The sequence below is a fragment of the Oncorhynchus kisutch genome, linkage group LG27, assembly GCF_002021735.2.
Source record: "Oncorhynchus kisutch isolate 150728-3 linkage group LG27, Okis_V2, whole genome shotgun sequence".
NCBI lineage: Eukaryota > Metazoa > Chordata > Actinopteri > Salmoniformes > Salmonidae > Oncorhynchus > Oncorhynchus kisutch.
This window is the reverse complement of record NC_034200.2, coordinates 16,757,629-16,776,518: the sequence shown is the minus strand read 5'-3', so window position 1 is coordinate 16,776,518 and position 18,890 is coordinate 16,757,629. Positions and strand designations below refer to the sequence as shown.

The 18,890-nt window shown below is 44.5% G+C and overlaps 1 protein-coding gene across 1 annotated transcript in view; it reads left to right on the top strand.

Moving 5' to 3' along the window:
- LOC109871887 (PH domain leucine-rich repeat protein phosphatase 1-like) overlaps positions 1 to 18,890 on the top strand; it is an 81,094-nt gene that overhangs the window by 45,646 nt on the left and 16,558 nt on the right. The window contains exons 2-4 of the mRNA XM_020462907.2: positions 6,989 to 7,185; positions 8,405 to 8,530; positions 13,713 to 13,861. Coding sequence (XP_020318496.1) covers positions 6,989 to 7,185; positions 8,405 to 8,530; positions 13,713 to 13,861 — 472 coding nt within the window. The remainder of the gene's footprint in view (positions 1 to 6,988; positions 7,186 to 8,404; positions 8,531 to 13,712; positions 13,862 to 18,890) is intronic.

The following is an 18,890-nucleotide window of genomic DNA, read 5'->3' as shown; positions in this document are numbered from 1 at the left end:
CATTGCAATTTGTTGAAATCTGTCTGCAAAGACGTCATTGCAACCACTTTTGCCAGCTGGGAAAAGCAAGGTTTTGGGTTTATACGGAGAAAGACAGAAGGTCAAATCAAGAGATGACAGGCAACACACACACACACTCTCTCACACTAAGGCAGGTTCGGTGCCACATGGTGTGCGTGCCCCTACAGGAGGACAACAATTTACAGGCCACAGAAACAGCTTGATTTCTTTCTTTGTCGTTCCTTCTCTCTTTCTTTCCCTCCCTCTCTCTTCCCCCTCTCTCTCTCTTCCCCATATGTGTTGGCGCTTACTCACTTCCTCTTTCTTCAATATCTCATTACTCCTTTTCACTGTCAGCGGCGGAAAACAACAGGCATCAAGCATCATTTGATAATAATAACAAGCCTCAGAAGGACACGCTACAGATTGTGTTATTTTTAGCACTATTTGACAGTGATGTGTCTCTACAGCTCCTCAGTAGCAAGGAGGGCCTTGATACAACACCTCAGATCGTAATAATCTCATACAGGAAACGAGACAGAGGCTTGTGGCTCAAATGGCACCCTATTCCCAAGATCGTGCACTACTTTTGACCACGGCCCATATGGCTCTGGTCAATGGTAGTGCACTATCTAGGGAAGAGGGTGCCATTTGGGTCGCAGTAAAGATGTGAGAGGCAGCCAAGGCCAGGCAGCAGGAGCTAGTTATAGCCTGAACACAACCCTCCTCTACACTACGACCCATACATTAGTCTCATCTGTGCCAGTCCACAGCACCATAGCATGTATTGCATGTATCTCATTCCCACCCGGTGTGTAATGTTGGTCAGAGCCCTGAGGTACGGCGAGCCCAGACCCAGTGTGTCATGTTGGTCAGAGCCCTGAGGTACGGCGAGCCCAGACCCAGTGTGTGATGTTGGTCAGAGCCCTGAGGTACGGCGAGCCCAGACCCGGTGTGTAATGTTGGTCAGAGCCCTGAGGTACGGCGAGCCCAGACCCAGTGTGTCATGTTGGTCAGAGCCCTGAGGTACGGCGAGCCCAGACCCAGTGTGTAATGTTGGTCAGAGCCCTGAGGTACGGCGAGCCCAGACCCGGTGTGTAATGTTGGTCAGAGCCCTGAGGTACGGCGAGCCCAGACCCAGTGTGTGATGTTGGTCAGAGCCCTGAGGTACGGCGAGCCCAGACCCAGTGTGTGATGTTGGTCACCCAGACCCAGTGTGTAATGTTGGTCAGAGCCCTGAGGTACGGCGAGCCCAGACCCAGTGTGTAATGTTGGTCAGAGCCCTGAGGTACGGCGAGCCCAGACCCAGTGTGTGATGTTGGTCAGAGCCCTGAGGTACGGCGAGCCCAGACCCAGTGTGTAATGTTGGTCAGAGCCCTGAGGTACGGCGAGCCCAGACCCAGTGTGTCATGTTGGTCAGAGCCCTGAGGTACGGCGAGCCCAGACCCAGTGTGTAATGTTGTTCAGAGCCCTGAGGTACGGCGTGCCCAGACCACAGTAGGAGAAACGGTACCACTGTCCGCCCCACCGCAGTCAGTTCCTCTCCGCGTGGGTGTGTGTTGGCAGGGAGAGGGGAAACCGTGGCCTTTCCTGATCTTGGGGAAGGAAGACATCTTGATAAACCGCTAGGTAGTGAACACCCTAAAGTAAACACACCCCACTCCCTACTCACACACATATATATTTTTAATACTTTATTTGAATCCACCAATCAAATTTACAAAAAAAGGTCCCATTCTCCATAGCACTCAAAGGTAAAGAAAGCACCTCATTCTCCAAACACACACACACACAACTAGCCAAGACCATAGTGTCCTTTTGACCCGAACCCTATCCCCTGCATTGCTTCCATCCTCAACCTTTAAATTGAATACTCCTGGCCAGGGACAACAAATAGAGTCCTTGTTCCGATGACTCAGTTGGTTGGCTGGAGCCTGGTTCCTGCCCCACCAGGGTTGTGGATTCCAGCATGAGACTAAAAGTGACCACTACATAACCATAGTATCATTGTGATGTCAAGAGGTTGTCTAGATCCAATGTAAACAGTGGGAGCCCCACCCACCCACTCTTTCCCTTCAATTGAACTAACCTAGACAGTGTAGTGGTCTGGTCTACACACAGGCAGATCCACTGTGTCCATGTGACTGGGTGGGGAGAGAGAGTTACTGTAGCCGCCAGGACAAATCAACACCCGGGCAGACAGATGCTGTTTTAGGCCCACTGTTATCATTAGGGCTTCCTACTGCACCACTCCATATTGTTCCCCTTTTAAAACGTTTGTTCCTGCTTTGGTCCATCCTCATCCAGGTGAACAATAAAGCTCAAATCACATATGGAGGAGGTTTATCACTGTCACTGAATCTGTGTGTGTGTGTGTGTGTGTGTGTGTGTGTGTGTGTGTGTGTGTGTGTGTGTTCCAACAAAGCCCTAGATATTTTGAGATTGCCAGTGTGACTTATTGAGGCTAAAAGCTGGTGAATAATTTGCCTGTTCAAACAATTTCTCATCCGACTCGCAAACTCAGTTATGAAAATGAACTGAGTTGTACTGTAGAGGTCTGAGCTCTATGGTGGCATCTCACTTCTGACCATGTGGTAAGGTGCCGCATTGCACATGCTCAGTATTTGACCAGTCCATTTGCAAAGTCGGTTATTGATTTGGTTTCGGCGTGAAAATGAGGCCAAAGGTCACTGCACTGTGATGATACAGCGGGGAAAAGTGCTGATCACAGTAGCTCATATTAAAATGTAGCCCTTTGCCCCGGGCTCGGAGTCTGTTCTTCAGAACATGAGCACTTCCACAGTGAAGTTATTCTTCAACCCTCGTCTCTGACAGTATCAAGCCGACTTCTCCGTATCTTGAGCTACAAAGAAACGAGCACAATCACTGCTCCAGTTGCTTTAGGACCAGACCGAAAGCGCCAGGTACATATTGTGTGGAAGGAGGGTGTACATGTAGTCCTGAACAATGTTCCCTCTAAGCTGTGCCGAGCAGTAGCCTGAGACGGCCGTGCAGGAAATATCAGCCCACAGAGAAAAGCAGGAGATTGATCGTCACTTAACTTTCTTGAGCAGTGGTCACCAACCGGTCGATCGCGAACGCCTGGTCGATCTCCAAGCATTCCTAGTCGATCGGTAAACATTTCTGTAAAACAACAACAACAACAATAATAAAGCCTTGTGCCTGTGTTGGTCTCGGGCTGTTGGCGATAGGTGCACCCGACTGCCCTGCGCACTAGGTAGGCAAACTGTTGCCATTTTTAACCATAGCATGTGTCTAAAGATACAAACTCTGACTTCCAGTAGGCCCTGAGAGCAAATCAAGTGCTCTATAGGCCTAACGCTGGCCAATCGGATGGCTCAGACGACCGTGTCTGCAGTAACGTAGCAGCCATTAAAGAAAGCCTCAGCAAAGTTGATACTGTGAGATTTCTAAACGTTTAAAAATCATGACGAGAGGGAGAGACTGTCAACGAATACAGCAAAGAGATGAGTTCATGTTTAAGTTCACACTCAGCACTGTGAACACTTTGTATTCAACACTTTTATAAGCCATGAAATGTGCCATCTTCCTATTTCCACTCAGCGCTACAACAAGCAGTGCAGCAGTGATGAATGAGTAGGAAAGTGTATCTACAGGCTTGCGTTGTTATTATTAGCGGCTTGGGTCTTTTTTAATATCAAGGGATATTTCACTTTCTCTGGTCAGAGGAGTAACAACGTGAATTTGTGCATGAGGCAGAAATAATGCAGTGCGACTCGAGTTTCGCCATCAGCTGGAAGACTGTCCCTTTTTGGACAGTGTCAGTGGACGAAAGGGAGAGTGGAGGGATGTTGAGAGGTGGACCCTCAGTCTGCTGCTCTCTCCCTCTGCTGAGACTGACTATCAGATGCAGGCATCATCAGCACAGTAAACAATAAATAAAAAGCACATTATTTAAATATATGCTCAATCATTACCGGTGTGATCATATAGCCTTCCTCATAAAAAAAATATATAATAATATATATTCCAAACAACAATGCATTCATTGGCAGGGCAATTCAAGCAAAGCCAATTTGCGGTGATAATGTATTGGGTATATAGCTTACTGCACAAACCTCATTACTGTTTTTAATTGGTTAATGTTGCATAGGCTTATGTTTTTTAAAGTCATGTAAAAATAAAAATACAAAAATAAAAATTCTGAGCGGTAGATCTCGGCTTGCATTTTGACTCAATGTGATCTTGACTAAGAAAAGGTTGGGGACCACTGTTCTACAGTTTTCCCTGTTAACAATATCAACATTTCCCATTACTGTGGCAATTGTGATTGAATCAACGCAATATTAGCCACTTTCAATGCAACATACCGAAACAAAACAAACTATGCAAGAGATTTCGTTGTTGGCAGAACGCACCGAGATAGGATTCTATTGCATTTGTATTTATTATGGATCCCCATTAGCTGCTGCCATGTGCATTGACACACACTACTCAGCCGTACTTTACACAGACCGGTGTGACATAACCAATCAGAGCTGCAGTAGGCCTATATGCAAATAGACCATTGGCATATGTGGATCTGTGTCAATTACTTTGAACTGGACTGTGTTTACAGCATGAGCGGCCGTGAGTAGATGAGCTTGTTTTGAGTTCAAAGTGAAAGCTGCGTGTAGCCACGTGTAAACATTTTAATATCCTTTGCTAGTTAGTGAATTGTTCGCCGAGTTATAGGTCCTTTGTATTCAGCAATAAGGGAGTGGTTGCTTCCTACAAGAGCACAAAACGTGTACATTTCTAGACATCTTTGAAAAGAGAGTCAAGTAAATAGATTTTTTTTGTCTTAAAGGGGCAGTGTTGTATTTTGAGACCGGCTTGAATAAGCTAAGTAGTCAATAGGCAGAGTGTAGCATAATTTCTAATTCTCTGTAATAAGGCTATGGGAACTGGTTTCTTACGTCAAACAACACAACAACATTTTCAGTCACCTTACCGGAAGTACAAGTGGCTAAACAGGTTCATGTCAAGCCACGCATTTTTTTTCCCAAAAGTCTCATGGAATGTAGGCCTACATTGAACTTTGCGCTCTGTAGACCTGAAATTTGCTCAATGGCGATAATCTTTTGAGGGTACATCGGTCCTTACCTGGGCTTGAACCTGGGACCTTGCAACTGTCAACCCTACACCTTAGCCATTACGCCAAGAGATCCAAACCTCTTGAGGAGGTCGCTAGGTTGTAAGCTCCCTACAATAGAGCAGGTAACTTGTGTGTGGTGTTCTCCAGTCGGGGGAGTTTTAAAGCGATGCTAAAAGTGTTAGCCAAGGGGCCATGTGTCATACAGCATTCTCTCGTGTTAGTCTAACAGTCAGCATGTAAGAGACCTGTGTTGAATTATTCAAAGCTGTAAGAGCTTGTCCTGGTACTTAGTACTTACCCCATAGTACTACCCCACCAGCTCTCTCTCTCTATCCCTGTCTGGATTGGCTGGGAGAGATGGAGGAGTGGTTTACACTAGGTTACATAACTGAGGAAATAAGGTAAACGCCAACATGAAGTGTCTTAATGTGGTGTTGGGCACAGATTCTACAGGTGTCTGAAACTATCGTAGCGATGGACACCATTCTTCCACAAGAAATTCCATCATTTGGTGTTTTGTTGATGGTGGTGGAAAACGCTGTCTCGGGCGCCACTCCAGAATCTCCCGTAAGTGTTCAATTGGGTTGAGATCTGGTGACTGAGATGGCCACGGCATATGGTTTACAGCGTTTTCTTGCTCATCAAACCATTCAGTGACCACTCGTACACCCTCTCCTATGAGTGCATAGCCCAGTATTATAAAGTCCTACCCCAGTATTTTTATACGTGACCCTAAGCATGATGGGATGTCAATTGCTTAATTAACTCACGGTTAGTTAGCAACTCAATCATGTAAATCAAAGTATGTGCCCAGTGGGTGAGATCTCTTCTAGCCAAGGTAGCAACTGGGTATTTTTATACATGACCCTAAGCATGATGAGATGTTAGTTGCACACAACTGTGTGGAAGCACCTGCTTTCAATATACTTTGTATTTTAAAAACTCAAGTGTTTCCATTATTTTGGAAGTTACCTGTATCTCTCTGACCTGGGATTGTTTCCTGTCCGCGTGTGTACTTACCCTACCCTTCTATACTCCCGGCAGCAGCTCCTTCTCCCTCATAAACCCAGTGTGGAGTGGATGGGAGAGATGTAGAGGGCAGGAGTGATTTACTGTCGTTTACAGTAACATGTGAGTCATTTTCTATGGCCTGGGGTCGTGTCCATTCCACATCTGTTCTACATCAGATGCATTGGCGTAGCGCCTTGGCCTAGCACACATGGCGGAGACATGAATAACAAAAGACAAACAAGTGTACAGGTAGGTAGGCAGAGATTCTGTTCATAGATGGATAGGTAGGAGGAGAACAGAGAGGCACATGCAAGTGGAGAAGAATGTGAGAGAGCTAGAGAGGTTGAGAGAGTTGGCAGGCCAGTTTGCAAGACGGAGAGCAGGTGGATGTTTTGGAGAGACAGAGAAGACAGATGGACAGAGAAGACAGACTGATGCTATGCTGAAAGCTATTCAGCGACGTATGCTAACAGAGTGCGGCATCAGTGCTCACTGTGAATGTTTAGCGCTTATGCTAACACAGCATTGATTTGACTGGGTGCTGAGCGCTAGGCTGCTACGCTATTTAACTATTCATATCTCTCAGGGTTGATAATATACTGTATGTACAGTATGTAAATAAACGCAATTATCATTATTATTTGCTTTATAGTCATACATTACTATGTCACTTGATTAGCTTTGGGTTAATAGATGTAGGGCCAGTATACAGGTCTGTGTGCTAACTCTCGCTCCCTCTCCTCTGTGTTAAGTTAGCTGAATGCTAACTATGCTATGTCTCGCTCCCTCTCCTCTGTGTGTTGAGTTAGCTGAATGCTAACTATGCTAACTCTCTCTCCCTCTCCTTGTGTGTTCCAGGAAAGCCCCACAGCATCGAGAGCTCGGAACGCGTGCAACTGTCGGGGACGTATAATGTCCGCAAAGGGAAACTCCAGCTGCCAGTCAACCGCTGGACCAGACGCCAGGTGATCCTTTGTGGCACCTGCCTCATTGTCTCCTCCGTTAAAGACAGCCACACGGGCAAGATGCACATCCTGCCCCTCATCGGAGGAAAGGTACAGTAAGACACAGGACTGACAAGACTATTGTTACTGACACTACTGACAATGTTCTGTGACGGCTGGACTGGCAGCCGTATTGAGAGTACCCACGCCAGGAAGAAAAATCACAAAGTTCATTCGAATTCTATGACACCAATGTGGCATCCACAAACCTTACTTTACTCGTACATCACCAGCTTTCCATTTCCATTTGTCTTCATTCTTGACTCCGTCTAATCGGTGTGTAATCATAGAGCTGAAATCAAATCAACAGTCTTTAATCAACTCTGTGACAGAGTCCTGGTGAAGGGCCAATAAGTCATTGTTGCAAATCCGTGTTTAATCTTCCAACATCCTTATTTTATATCTGCATTCTCCACATCAAGTGCTCTATACCCTAAATGGATTGTTGGCCTTTATTCACTTTGTCCTCCAATTTAAAAGTCTTATCGTGGTTCTGCCTAGTTTAGGCTGGATCCTCACGAATACATTTTCTGGCTTGGGATTTCACATTCCAAACAGGGAGTTAGGAAGAGAGCTTTTGGTTAATGACTGTTATCCCTTCATGGCTTTATGGCTGTGTATCTGCAGCAGGGAAGGGCAGACAGGCCCGTTGAATAAGCCCTAAGGGCACTCCTGAAAGGGTCTTTCTATCAGCCTGCCACATACTACATCTAGGCATATAAAGGACGTTGACTCCCCATATCCCACCGCAACCACAGCTCTAATATCATGTCATGTCAAGACACGACCTCTAGATCTCTAGATTCCCATATATCTCCGCAGGGTGCGGTCATAACTGTATGACCGGAAATTGCAGCCGGAGGCTCTTTTAATATGAACATCTGAACCGTTCAGCTCGTGCTGATGACGTCACTAAATGGACCATGGCCTGTAACATGGAACACAGGGACTGTGTTGTGTACTGAAAGTCCCTGGATGGGTTTTCTTTTTTTCTCCTATAGGTATGTGTGTTTTCTGTATGCAATCGACATTTGTTCAGTCAATAGCCCTACAGGTTTGTTTATCTTGCTTGTCTGACTCCGAAGGCGTGTGTGTTGTCGTTGTCGTGTCTAACTGGCGATTTGTTTTCCGACAATGGTTATCTTGAATGTGTGACTTACCCTGGAGGTGTGAACGGAAGATGTGTGTTAGATAATGCAGTCTCTAGGCCTAACGTGTGTGTGTGTGTGTGTGTGTGTGTGTGTGTGTGTGTGTGTGTGTGTATGTGTAGGTGGAGGAGGTGAAGAAGCATAGCCACTGCCTGGCGTTCAGCTCAGCAGGGCCCCAGAGCCAGACCTACTACGTCAGCTTTGACAGCTTCACAGAACACCTGCGCTGGCACCGACACGCAGCCAAGGTACATCAGTGTGTGTGTGTGTGCAGTGTAGTACAGTTGGGGGTGAAACAGTAGCTCTCACTCACTCACACAAACGCTCACTCACTCACTCACTCTCGTCTCTCTCATCCTAACTGAAGTAGGCCAAAGCCAGGAAACCAATTTTATAAATATTATCAGGGACGAGCGTGTCATGGAAGCCCAGGGGAACACTCAGAATAGAACCTACAGTAGGACTGTGAGGAGGAGTGGCATGAGCAGTAGTCAAGGACTGGAGAGTAGCTAGTTAACCGTGTTCAGTAAGGGAAGTATTGTAAAGGAGATTATAGTGGAACTGGAGAGTATAGTAGAGAGTATAATAAGGAGAATATAGCAGTAAGGAGAGTAAAGTAGAGCAGTGTTTCCCATCTCCAGTGCTCGATTGTCCCCATCACCACACATTTTTATTGAGGATCCCCGGACAGACACACCTGATTCAACTTGTCGACTAATCATCAAGCCCTCAATGAGTTGAATCAGGTGTGTTTGTCCCGGGCTACAAGGTGTGCTGTTGGGGGTACTTGAGGACTAGAGTTGGGAAACACTTTAGTAGAGGGTATAATAAGGAGAGTATAGTGGAACTGGAGAGCACAGTAAGGAGAGTATAGTGGAACTGGAGAGTCCAGTAGATAGTATAGTAGTAAGGAGAGTATAGTATGGATAGCATAGCGGAACCGGAGAGTATAGTAAGGAGAGTATAGTGGTAAGGAGAGTATAGTGGAACTGGAGAGTACAGTAGAGTATAGTAGTAAGGAGAGTATAGTAGTAATTAGATTATAGTAAGGAGAGTATAGTAGTAAGGATAGTATAGTAAGGAGAGTATAGTAGTAAGTAGATTATAGTAAGGAGAGTATAGTGGAACTGGAGAGTACAGTAGAGTATAGTAGTAAGGATAGTATAGTAAGGAGAGTATAGTAGTAAGGAGAATATAGTACGGATAGTATAGTGGAACTGGAGAGTATAGTAAGGATAGTATTAAGGAGCGTATAGTGCAACTGGAGAGTACAGTAGTAAGGAGAGTACAGTAAGGAGAGTATAGTAAGGAGAGTATAGTGGAACTGGAGAGTATGGTGGTAAAGAGATTATAGTAGTAAGGAGAGTATAGTAGTAAGGAGCGTATAGTGCAACTGGAGAGTACAGTAGTAAGGAGAGTACAGTAAGGAGAGTATAGTAAGGAGAGTATAGTGGAACTGGAGAGTACAGTAGAGAGTATGGTGGTAAAGAGATTATAGTAGTAAGGAGAGTATAGTGTAACTGGAGAGTACAGCAGAGAGTATAGTAGTAAGGAGAGTATAGAAGTAAGTAGAGTATAGTAAGGAAAGTATAGTGTAACTGGGGAGTACAGTAGTAAGGAGAGTACAGTAGTAAGGAGAGTACAGTAGTAAGGGGAGTATAGTAGTAAGGAGAGTATAGTGTTAAGGAGAGTATAGTAGTACGGAAAGTAGAGTATAGTAAGGAGAATATAGTAGTAAGGAGAGTATAGTAAGGCGAGTATAGTAATACGGAGAGTATAGTAATAAGGAGAGTATAGTGGAACTGGACTAAGTGTTCAGTCATGCTATGACAGCTAACAGTAAATATACAGTAGATATATGGAAGCTAAACAGTAGATATACTGGAGATATACAGTAGACATACAGCAGATATACAGTAGATACACGGGAGAAATACAGTAGATATACTGGAGATATACAGTAAATATACAGTAGGTATACGGGAGAAATACAGGAAATATACGGGAGATATACAGTAGATATATGGGAGATATACAGTAGATATATGGGAGATATACAGTAGATATATGGGAGATATACAGTAGATATATGGGAGATATACAGTAGATATATGGGAGATATACAGTAGATATATGGGAGATATACAGTAGATATACGGTAGATATACGGTAGATATACAGGAGATATACGGGAGATCTACAGTAGATATACGGTAGATATACGGGAGATATACAGTAGATATACGGTAGATATACGGTAGATATACGGGAGATATACGGGAGATATACGGGAGATATACGGTAGATATACGGTAGATATACGGGAGAAATACAGTAGATATACGGGAGATATATGGTAGATATACGGTAGATATACGGTAGATATACGGTAGATATACAGTAGATATACGGTAGATATACGGGAGAAATACAGTAGATATACGGGAGATATATGGAAATTTACAGTAGATATACAGTAGATATACGGGAGATATACAGTAGATATATCGTAGCTATACAGTAGATATATGGAAATGTACAGTAAATATACAGTAGATGTACGGGAGTAATACAGTAGATATACAGGAAATATACGGGAGAAATACAGTAGATATATGGGAGATATACAGTAGATATACGGTAGATATACGGTAGATATACAGGAGATATACGGCAGATATACGGTAGATATACGGCAGATATACGGTAGATATACGGTAGATATATGGCAGATATACAGTAGGTATACGACAGATATACAGTAGATATACGGTAGATGTACGGTAGATATACAGTAGATATACGGGAGATATATGGTAGATATACGGTAGATATACGGTAGATATACGGTAGATATACAGTAGATATACGGTAGATATACGGGAGAAATACAGTAGATATACGGGAGATATATGGAAATTTACAGTAGATATACAGTAGATATACGGGAGATATACAGTAGATATATCGTAGCTATACAGTAGATATATGGAAATGTACAGTAAATATACAGTAGATGTACGGGAGTAATACAGTAGATATACAGGAAATATACGGGAGAAATACAGTAGATATATGGGAGATATACAGTAGATATACGGTAGATATACGGTAGATATACGGTAGATATACGGCAGATATACGGTAGATATACGGCAGATATACGGTAGATATACGGTAGATATATGGCAGATATACAGTAGGTATACGACAGATATACAGTAGATATACGGTAGATGTACGGTAGATATACAGTAGATATACGGCAGATATACGGCAGATATACGGCAGATATACGGTAGATATACGGGAGATATACAGTAGATATACAGTAGATATACAGTAGATGTACGGTAGATGTACAGTAGATATACGGTAGATATACAGTAGATATACGGTAGATATACGGTAGATGTACGGTAGATATACGGTAGATATACAGTAGATGTACGGTAGATATACAGTAGATATACGGCAGCTATACGGCAGCTATACGGGAGATATACAGTAGATATACGGGAGATATACAGTAGATATACGGGAGATATACAGTAGATATACGGGAGATATACAGTAGATATACGGTAGATATACAGTAGATATACAGTAGATGTACGGTAGATATACGGTAGATATACGGTAGATATACGGTAGATATACAGTAGATATACGCTAGATATACGCTAGATATACGCTAGATATACAGTAGATATATGGGAGATATACAGTAGATATACAGTAGATGTACGGTAGATGTACGGTAGATGTACGGTAGATATACAGTAGATATACAGTAGATGTACGGTAGATATACGGTAGATAACATGAGATGACCTGTTATGTCTTGTCCTGTCTCACTCACGGTTGACTTCCTGCCTTTCTAATCTTAAGACGCCTGACCTATCGATGACCTGTTAATAACCACCCTAGGTCACACACACACAATCCTCCCACAAATCCACAATCCGCCCCCCAGTCACACACACATCCCAGTGGAGTCGGGATAATTATGTTTGACACCAGGTTTCCCCTTTCTCTTCCCTCCCCCGGTTGGTCAGATGGTGTCAGGAAATACAGGAAATATATGGGAGATATACAGTAGATATATGGGAGAAATACAGTAGATATACGGCAGATATACGGTAGATATACGGCAGATATACGGTAGATATACGGCAGATATACAGTAGATATACGGCAGATATACAGTAGATATACGGTAGATATACAGTAGATATACAGTAGATGTACGGTAGATGTACGGTAGATATACGGTAGATATACGGCAGATATACGGTAGATATACGGGAGATATACGGGAGATATACAGTAGATATAAGGGAGATATACAGTAGATATACGGTAGATATACAGTAGATATACGGTAGATATACAGTAGATATACGGTAGATATACGGTAGATATACAGTAGATATACGGCAGATATACAGTAGATATACGGCAGATATACGGTAGATATACGCTAGATATACAGTAGATATACGGCAGATATACAGTAGATATACGGCAGATATACGGTAGATATACGCTAGATATACGGTAGATATACGCTAGATATACGCTAGATATACGGTAGATATACGGTAGATATACGGCAGATATACGGTAGATATACAGTAGATATACGGGAGATATACAGTAGATATACGGGAGATATACAGTAGATATATGGGAGATATCTACCGTACATCTACCGTACATCTACCGTATATCTCCCATATATCTACTGTATATCTACTGTATATCTACTGTATATCTACTGTATATCTACTGTATATCTACTGTATATCTCCCATATATCTACTGTACATCTACTGTACATCTACCGTACATCTACCGTACATCTACCGTATATCTACCGTATATCTACTGTATATCTCCCATATATCTACTGTATATCTCCCGTATATCTACTGTATATCTACCGTATATCTACCGTATATCTCCAGTCTATACAGTAGATATACGGTAGATATACAGTAGATGTACGGTAGATGTACAGTAGATGTACAGTAGATATACAGTAGATATACAGTAGATATACAGTAGATATATGGGAGATATACGGTAGATGTACGGTAGATATACAGTAGATATACAGTAGATATACAGTAGATATACAGTAGATATACAGTAGATGTACGGTAGATGTACGGTAGATATACGGTAGATAACATGAGATGACCTGTTATGTCTTGTCCTGTCTCACTCACGGTTGACTTCCTGCCTCTCTAATCTTAAGACGCCTGACCTATCGATGACCTGTTAATAACCACCCTAGGTCACACACACACAATCCTCCCACAAATCCACAATCCGCCCCCCAGTCACACACACATCCCAGTGGAGTCGGGATAACTATGTTTGACACCAGGTTTCCCCTTTCTCTTCCCTCCCCCGGTTGGTCAGATGGTGTCCCAGAGGATCAACTCTGTGGACCTGTCCTGCTGCAGTCTGGAGCAGCTGCCTCCCAACCTCTTCTACAGCCAGGACCTCACCCATCTCAACCTCAAACACAACTTCCTCCCCACAGACCACCGTCTACACCAGCTACAGAGGTAGGTGGTACGATCTAGGGGAATTGGACACACAGGGCTGGAATGATATGGGATGGGTTGGGTCTCAAGAAGGGGTAGGGTGGGGTGGGCTTGACCTGGTTAAGTTGCTCTGCCTGGACAGATCTGAGCATGGCTTGGTTGGCTTAGTAAAGAGTTGGACTGGGTCACAATTAGGGTAGGGCTGGACTAGACTAGACTGAGCTGGCCTAGATTGGAGTGGACTTGGCAGAATAGTGCTGGGCTTAAGATGCATGAATGGGGTAGTGTCAGTTAATGGGCAAGGCAGTGTCAGGGGCCTTTGGTTGGGCAGACTTGAGCTGCTTAGGACCAGTCCTAGCAGAGATGGGCAGGGTAAGGCTGGCCTGAGCTGGGATGGTCAAACAGACTGAGTTGGGCAGGACCAGGACAGGGCCTAGTTGAGTTGACCTGGACAGTCGGAGTGGATGGAGTCTAGTAGGGTAGCCCAGACCTGTCTGCCTCTGCAGGGAGGCTTTTAATATGGCCTGGCTCCCTCACTCTCCCTCTCAGTACTGCTCAGTGGGCACCATCTGGCCCCAGATTAAAGCACATAGCCAAGATGTACTGTACACTGTGTGTGTGTGTGTGTGTGTGTGTGTGTGTGTGTGTGTGTGTGTGTGTGTGTGTGTGTGTGTGTGTGTGCGCATGCCTGTCACAGCCTGTCTTAGAAATTCAGATGATGATTTGTCATTTAACTGCACGTGCAAGTGTGTATGTATATTTGTGTTCTTGTAGTCTACGATGATAGAGAGAGAGAGGGCTAGAGTGGGGGATTGTATGTGTGCGTGAGAGCGAATATTGGGTTGTGTGTGTGACAGAGAGGCTGGTTGAAGGCAGAATTAGGGCATACAGAATCTTGATCACTGCAGATTAGAGCAGTGTGTGCATGTGCCCGTCTGATCCTGTCTGAATATGTGCCAGGACCCGTCAACATTATACGAGGCTTTGGCCTTTTCATATTCTATATCCTGGCTAATGCAGGGGATAATCTGAATTCAAAAGACGGACATGACCGATGAGAAGCTGCTAGTTTGGAGATAAAAGGATATGATGTGATATGGAGGGTTTAATTGCTACAGAGCATCCCTGCTGGGCATCAGACTCACACAATGTACTAATGAGTATGACCTACATTAGTAGGGTCACTCGTATTTAAAGTGTCATTGGCTGAGCGAGAGAGAGAGAGAGAGAGAGAGAGAGAGAGAGGGGGAGAGAGAGAGAGAGAGGGGAAGAGAGAGAGAGAGAGGGAAAGGGGAAGAGAGAGTGAGAGAGAGAGAGAGAGAGGGGAAGCGAGAGAGAGAGGGGAAGAGAGAGGGGGGTAGAGACAGGGGAAGAGAGAGTGAGAGAGAGAGAGAGAGGGGGAGAGACAGGTCAAGAGAGCGAGAGAGAGAGGGTGAAAGAGACAGGTGAAGAGAGGGGGAAAGAGAGATGGGGGGGAGACAGGTGGAGAGAGAGAGAGAGCGGGGGAAAGAGAGAGTGAGAGAGAGGAGGAAAGAGACAGGTGGGGAGAGGGAGAGGGAGAGAGAGGGAGAGAGAGGGAGAGAGAGAGAGAGAGAGAGAGAGGGGTAGAGACAGGGGAAGAGAGAGAGAGAGAGAGAGGAGGAAAGAGACAGGTGAAGAGAGCGAGAGAGAGAGAGGAGGAAAGAGACAGGTGAAGAGAGAGAGAGGGGGAAAGAGACAGGTGAAGAGGGAGAAAGGGGGAAAGAGACAGGTGAAGAGGGAGAGAGAGAGAGAGAGAGAGAGGGGGAAAGAGACAGGTGAAGAGAGAGGGGGAAAGAGACAGGTGGAGAGAGAGGGGGAAAGAGACAGGTGAAGAGAGAGAGAGAGAGAGAGAGGGGAAGAGAGAGCAAGAGAGAGAGAGAGAGAGAGAGGGGAAGAGAGAGAGAGAGAGGGTGGAAGAGAGAGAGAGAGAGAGGGGAAGAGAGAGCAAGAGAGAGATGGGAAGAGAGAGAGAGAGAGAGAGGGGAAGACAAAGAGAGAGGGGAAGAGAGAGCAAGAGACAGATGGGAAGAGAGAGAGAGAGAGGGGAAGAGAGAGAGAGAGGGGAAGAGAGAGCGACAACATGGCCTAGTCTAGACTCCTCAGCTCTCACTGTGTCTGTGAGCATGTCACAATGTGTATTGGCTCAGGTTTGTGTGTGTGTTCAGACACACATTTTTTCCTGAGAGAGAGTGTGAGGAGCTAGGTTTCCATCCAATTGGCGACAGATTTTCATGCAAATATTCAAAAAATCTGCATAAAAACAATATGCGCATTTTCCCACCAGAGATGTTTCCACCAAAGTGACTTGTTGTTGATTAAAGGCTGTGCATGAGGACGTAGTGGACATCAAAATAACTTTTGCAGTGAAATTCCCATGTATTGAATAAAAACTACAAGTTCAATGGGTTTCCATCGCATTTTCAACTCTACACATATATTCCTGAGGTGCTGACCTGTTGCACCCTCTATAACCACTGTGATTATTATTTGACCCTGGCGGTCATCTATGAACGTTTGAACATCTTGAAGAAGGTTCTGGCCTTAATGGCCATGTACTCTTATAATCTCCACCCGGCCCAGCCAGAAGAGGACTGGCCACCCCTCAGAGCCTGCTTCCTCTCTAGGTTCCTTCCTTTCCAGGGAGTTTTTCCTAGCCCCCGTGCTTCTACATCTGCATTGCTTGTGGTTGGGGTTTTAGGCTGGGTTTCTGTAGAAGCACTTTGTAACATCGGCTGAAAATACATTTGATTGATTTTGACTGTAACAAAAAAAAATGTTTATATAGTCAATGTCAGCTATCTGAGCAGCTAACCGATCGCTGCAGCTGTACATAGCCCATCTGTAAATAGCCCACCCAATCTACCTACCTCATCCCCATATTGTTTTTATTTACTTTTCTGCATTTTTGCACACCAGTATTTCTACTTGCACATCATCATCTGCTCATCTATCACTCCAGTGTTAATTTGCTAAATTGTAATTACTTCGCTACTATGGCCTATTAATTGCCTTACCTCCTTACTCCATTTGCACACACTGTATATAGACTTTTCATGTGTAACTCTGTGTTGTTGTCTGTGTCGCACTGCTTTGCTTTATCTTGGCCAGGTCTCGGGTTGTAAATGAGAACTTGTTCTCAACTAGCTTACCTGGTTAAATAAAGGTGAAATAAATCAAATAAAATGTGCCACTCTGGTCTTGGCACGTACCTCTAGCCAACAGCTGGCAGATACAGTGTGGGTATAGCCTACCTGATGAGATTATTATGGACAAAATAGGAAGATTAGTTTTATTTGTCAAATGTCAGCCAAGCATCGATCATCATGTCACCAGAATTAGACCCTTGATGTTTATTGAAAGGAGCATCAAGCTCATCACCCTGTACTTTCGCAATTTATAGAATCGGTAGCCTAATAAACGGCATTGCTTTCCCGCGTCGTAGTGGGAGGACCACACCACATATCATTGCGTGACTCTTACGTTTACTTCAATATGATTGCAATGATATCAGTATTTCCCCCAAAAAAGGCGTTTCCACCACCATTTCACGCATAATGAATTTTACCGACACAAAAAGATCCCACCTTGTGTAGCGTATTTTGTTTTACCGACACAAAAAGATCCCACCATGTCTAGCGTATTTTGTTTTACCGACACAAAAAGATCCCACCTTGTCTAGCGTATTTTGTTTTGCCGACATTTTGAAAGTCTACGGGCAAATGTTCTGTTTCCATCAGGCCTGCTGTGACATTTCATATCCGACATGTACTTTACTCGCATCAAAAGGTTGGATGGGAACCTGGTTTGTCTCCTGTTTTGTTTCCCTATAAACACTGGGTGTCCTTCACATCACGGCATCTGACTATTTAGTATTTTTCCAAGTGGTGTCCCTCCTCTCTTTCTCCCCCTCCCTACCTCCCTCTTACTTTTTCTTTCTCTCTCTCTCTCTCTCTCTCTCTCTCTCTCTCTCTCTCTCTCTCTCTCTCTCTCTCTCTCTCTCTCTCTCTCTCTCTCGTCCTTCATAACTTTTAGTCAGCATTGTAAATATGAAAATACACAGGGTCAAAGGTTTAAACATATGCACGAAACCAGATCCAGCCCCTCCCTGTGTGATGACCTTTGTAACAGAGCATTGCATTATGGGATTAGAGGAGGGGCTAGGTATCCTACACACCTGATTGCCCATATTTGATTGGCACATCACTCTCTAGAGCTAATCTGGCTAATCTGGGGGAGGGTGGGGGGGGGCAGATAGAGAGATGCAGTGAGATGGAGAGCGGGAGAGGAAGACAGAGGGGAGCACAGAGGGAGGGGGTGTATGTGTGGTGTTAGTCAGCAGATTTGAGCAGGTGATCTACAGGAGCACAGGGTTGTCCTGGCCTCTTTGTCTGGTTCAGCTCCTACAGGAGGACGCCTCCCTCCCTACCTGAGCTGGAATTAAATTGCCTTGCAAATTAATAGCCCTGTCATCTAGCTTCCCTTTTTCTAATAACACATGATGAAGGGGCTAAACTGGCTGTGCGTGTGTGTGTCTGCGCGCGCGCATGTGTGTGTCTGCGCTCGTGCGTGTGTGTGTGATCGATTCAAAGCATTGCCAGACTAAAAGGCAGCAAACTTGTTTGTGAGGTTATCAGCTTTGAGGCTAACATGGCAATCGGCCCAGGAGTGGTGGGGCCGTGTGCCATCCCCTCTCTCTCCTGTCCCCTTTCCCCTGTAAGGGTGACTTGACTGAAGGTCACTGCTGAACCATAGGACACAAAGCCAAATGCCACGAGCCTCTGGTGTTGCTACTGACAACACACACACTGCCTGTTTCCTCTACATGACAATGTATTTGTATTTTCATTTCGACTGTTGAGTCAGACCACTGACTTTGCTAACTCCACAATATCACAGATGTGTGATATTTAACATGTTACCACCCTATGACAGGGGAATGGAAAAGGTCAGAGAATGTCCCATAGTCTTTTGACGCTTGTTTTAAACTTTGGGAGCATTCTAACAGAGTGCAGTTACTCTTCTAACAGTG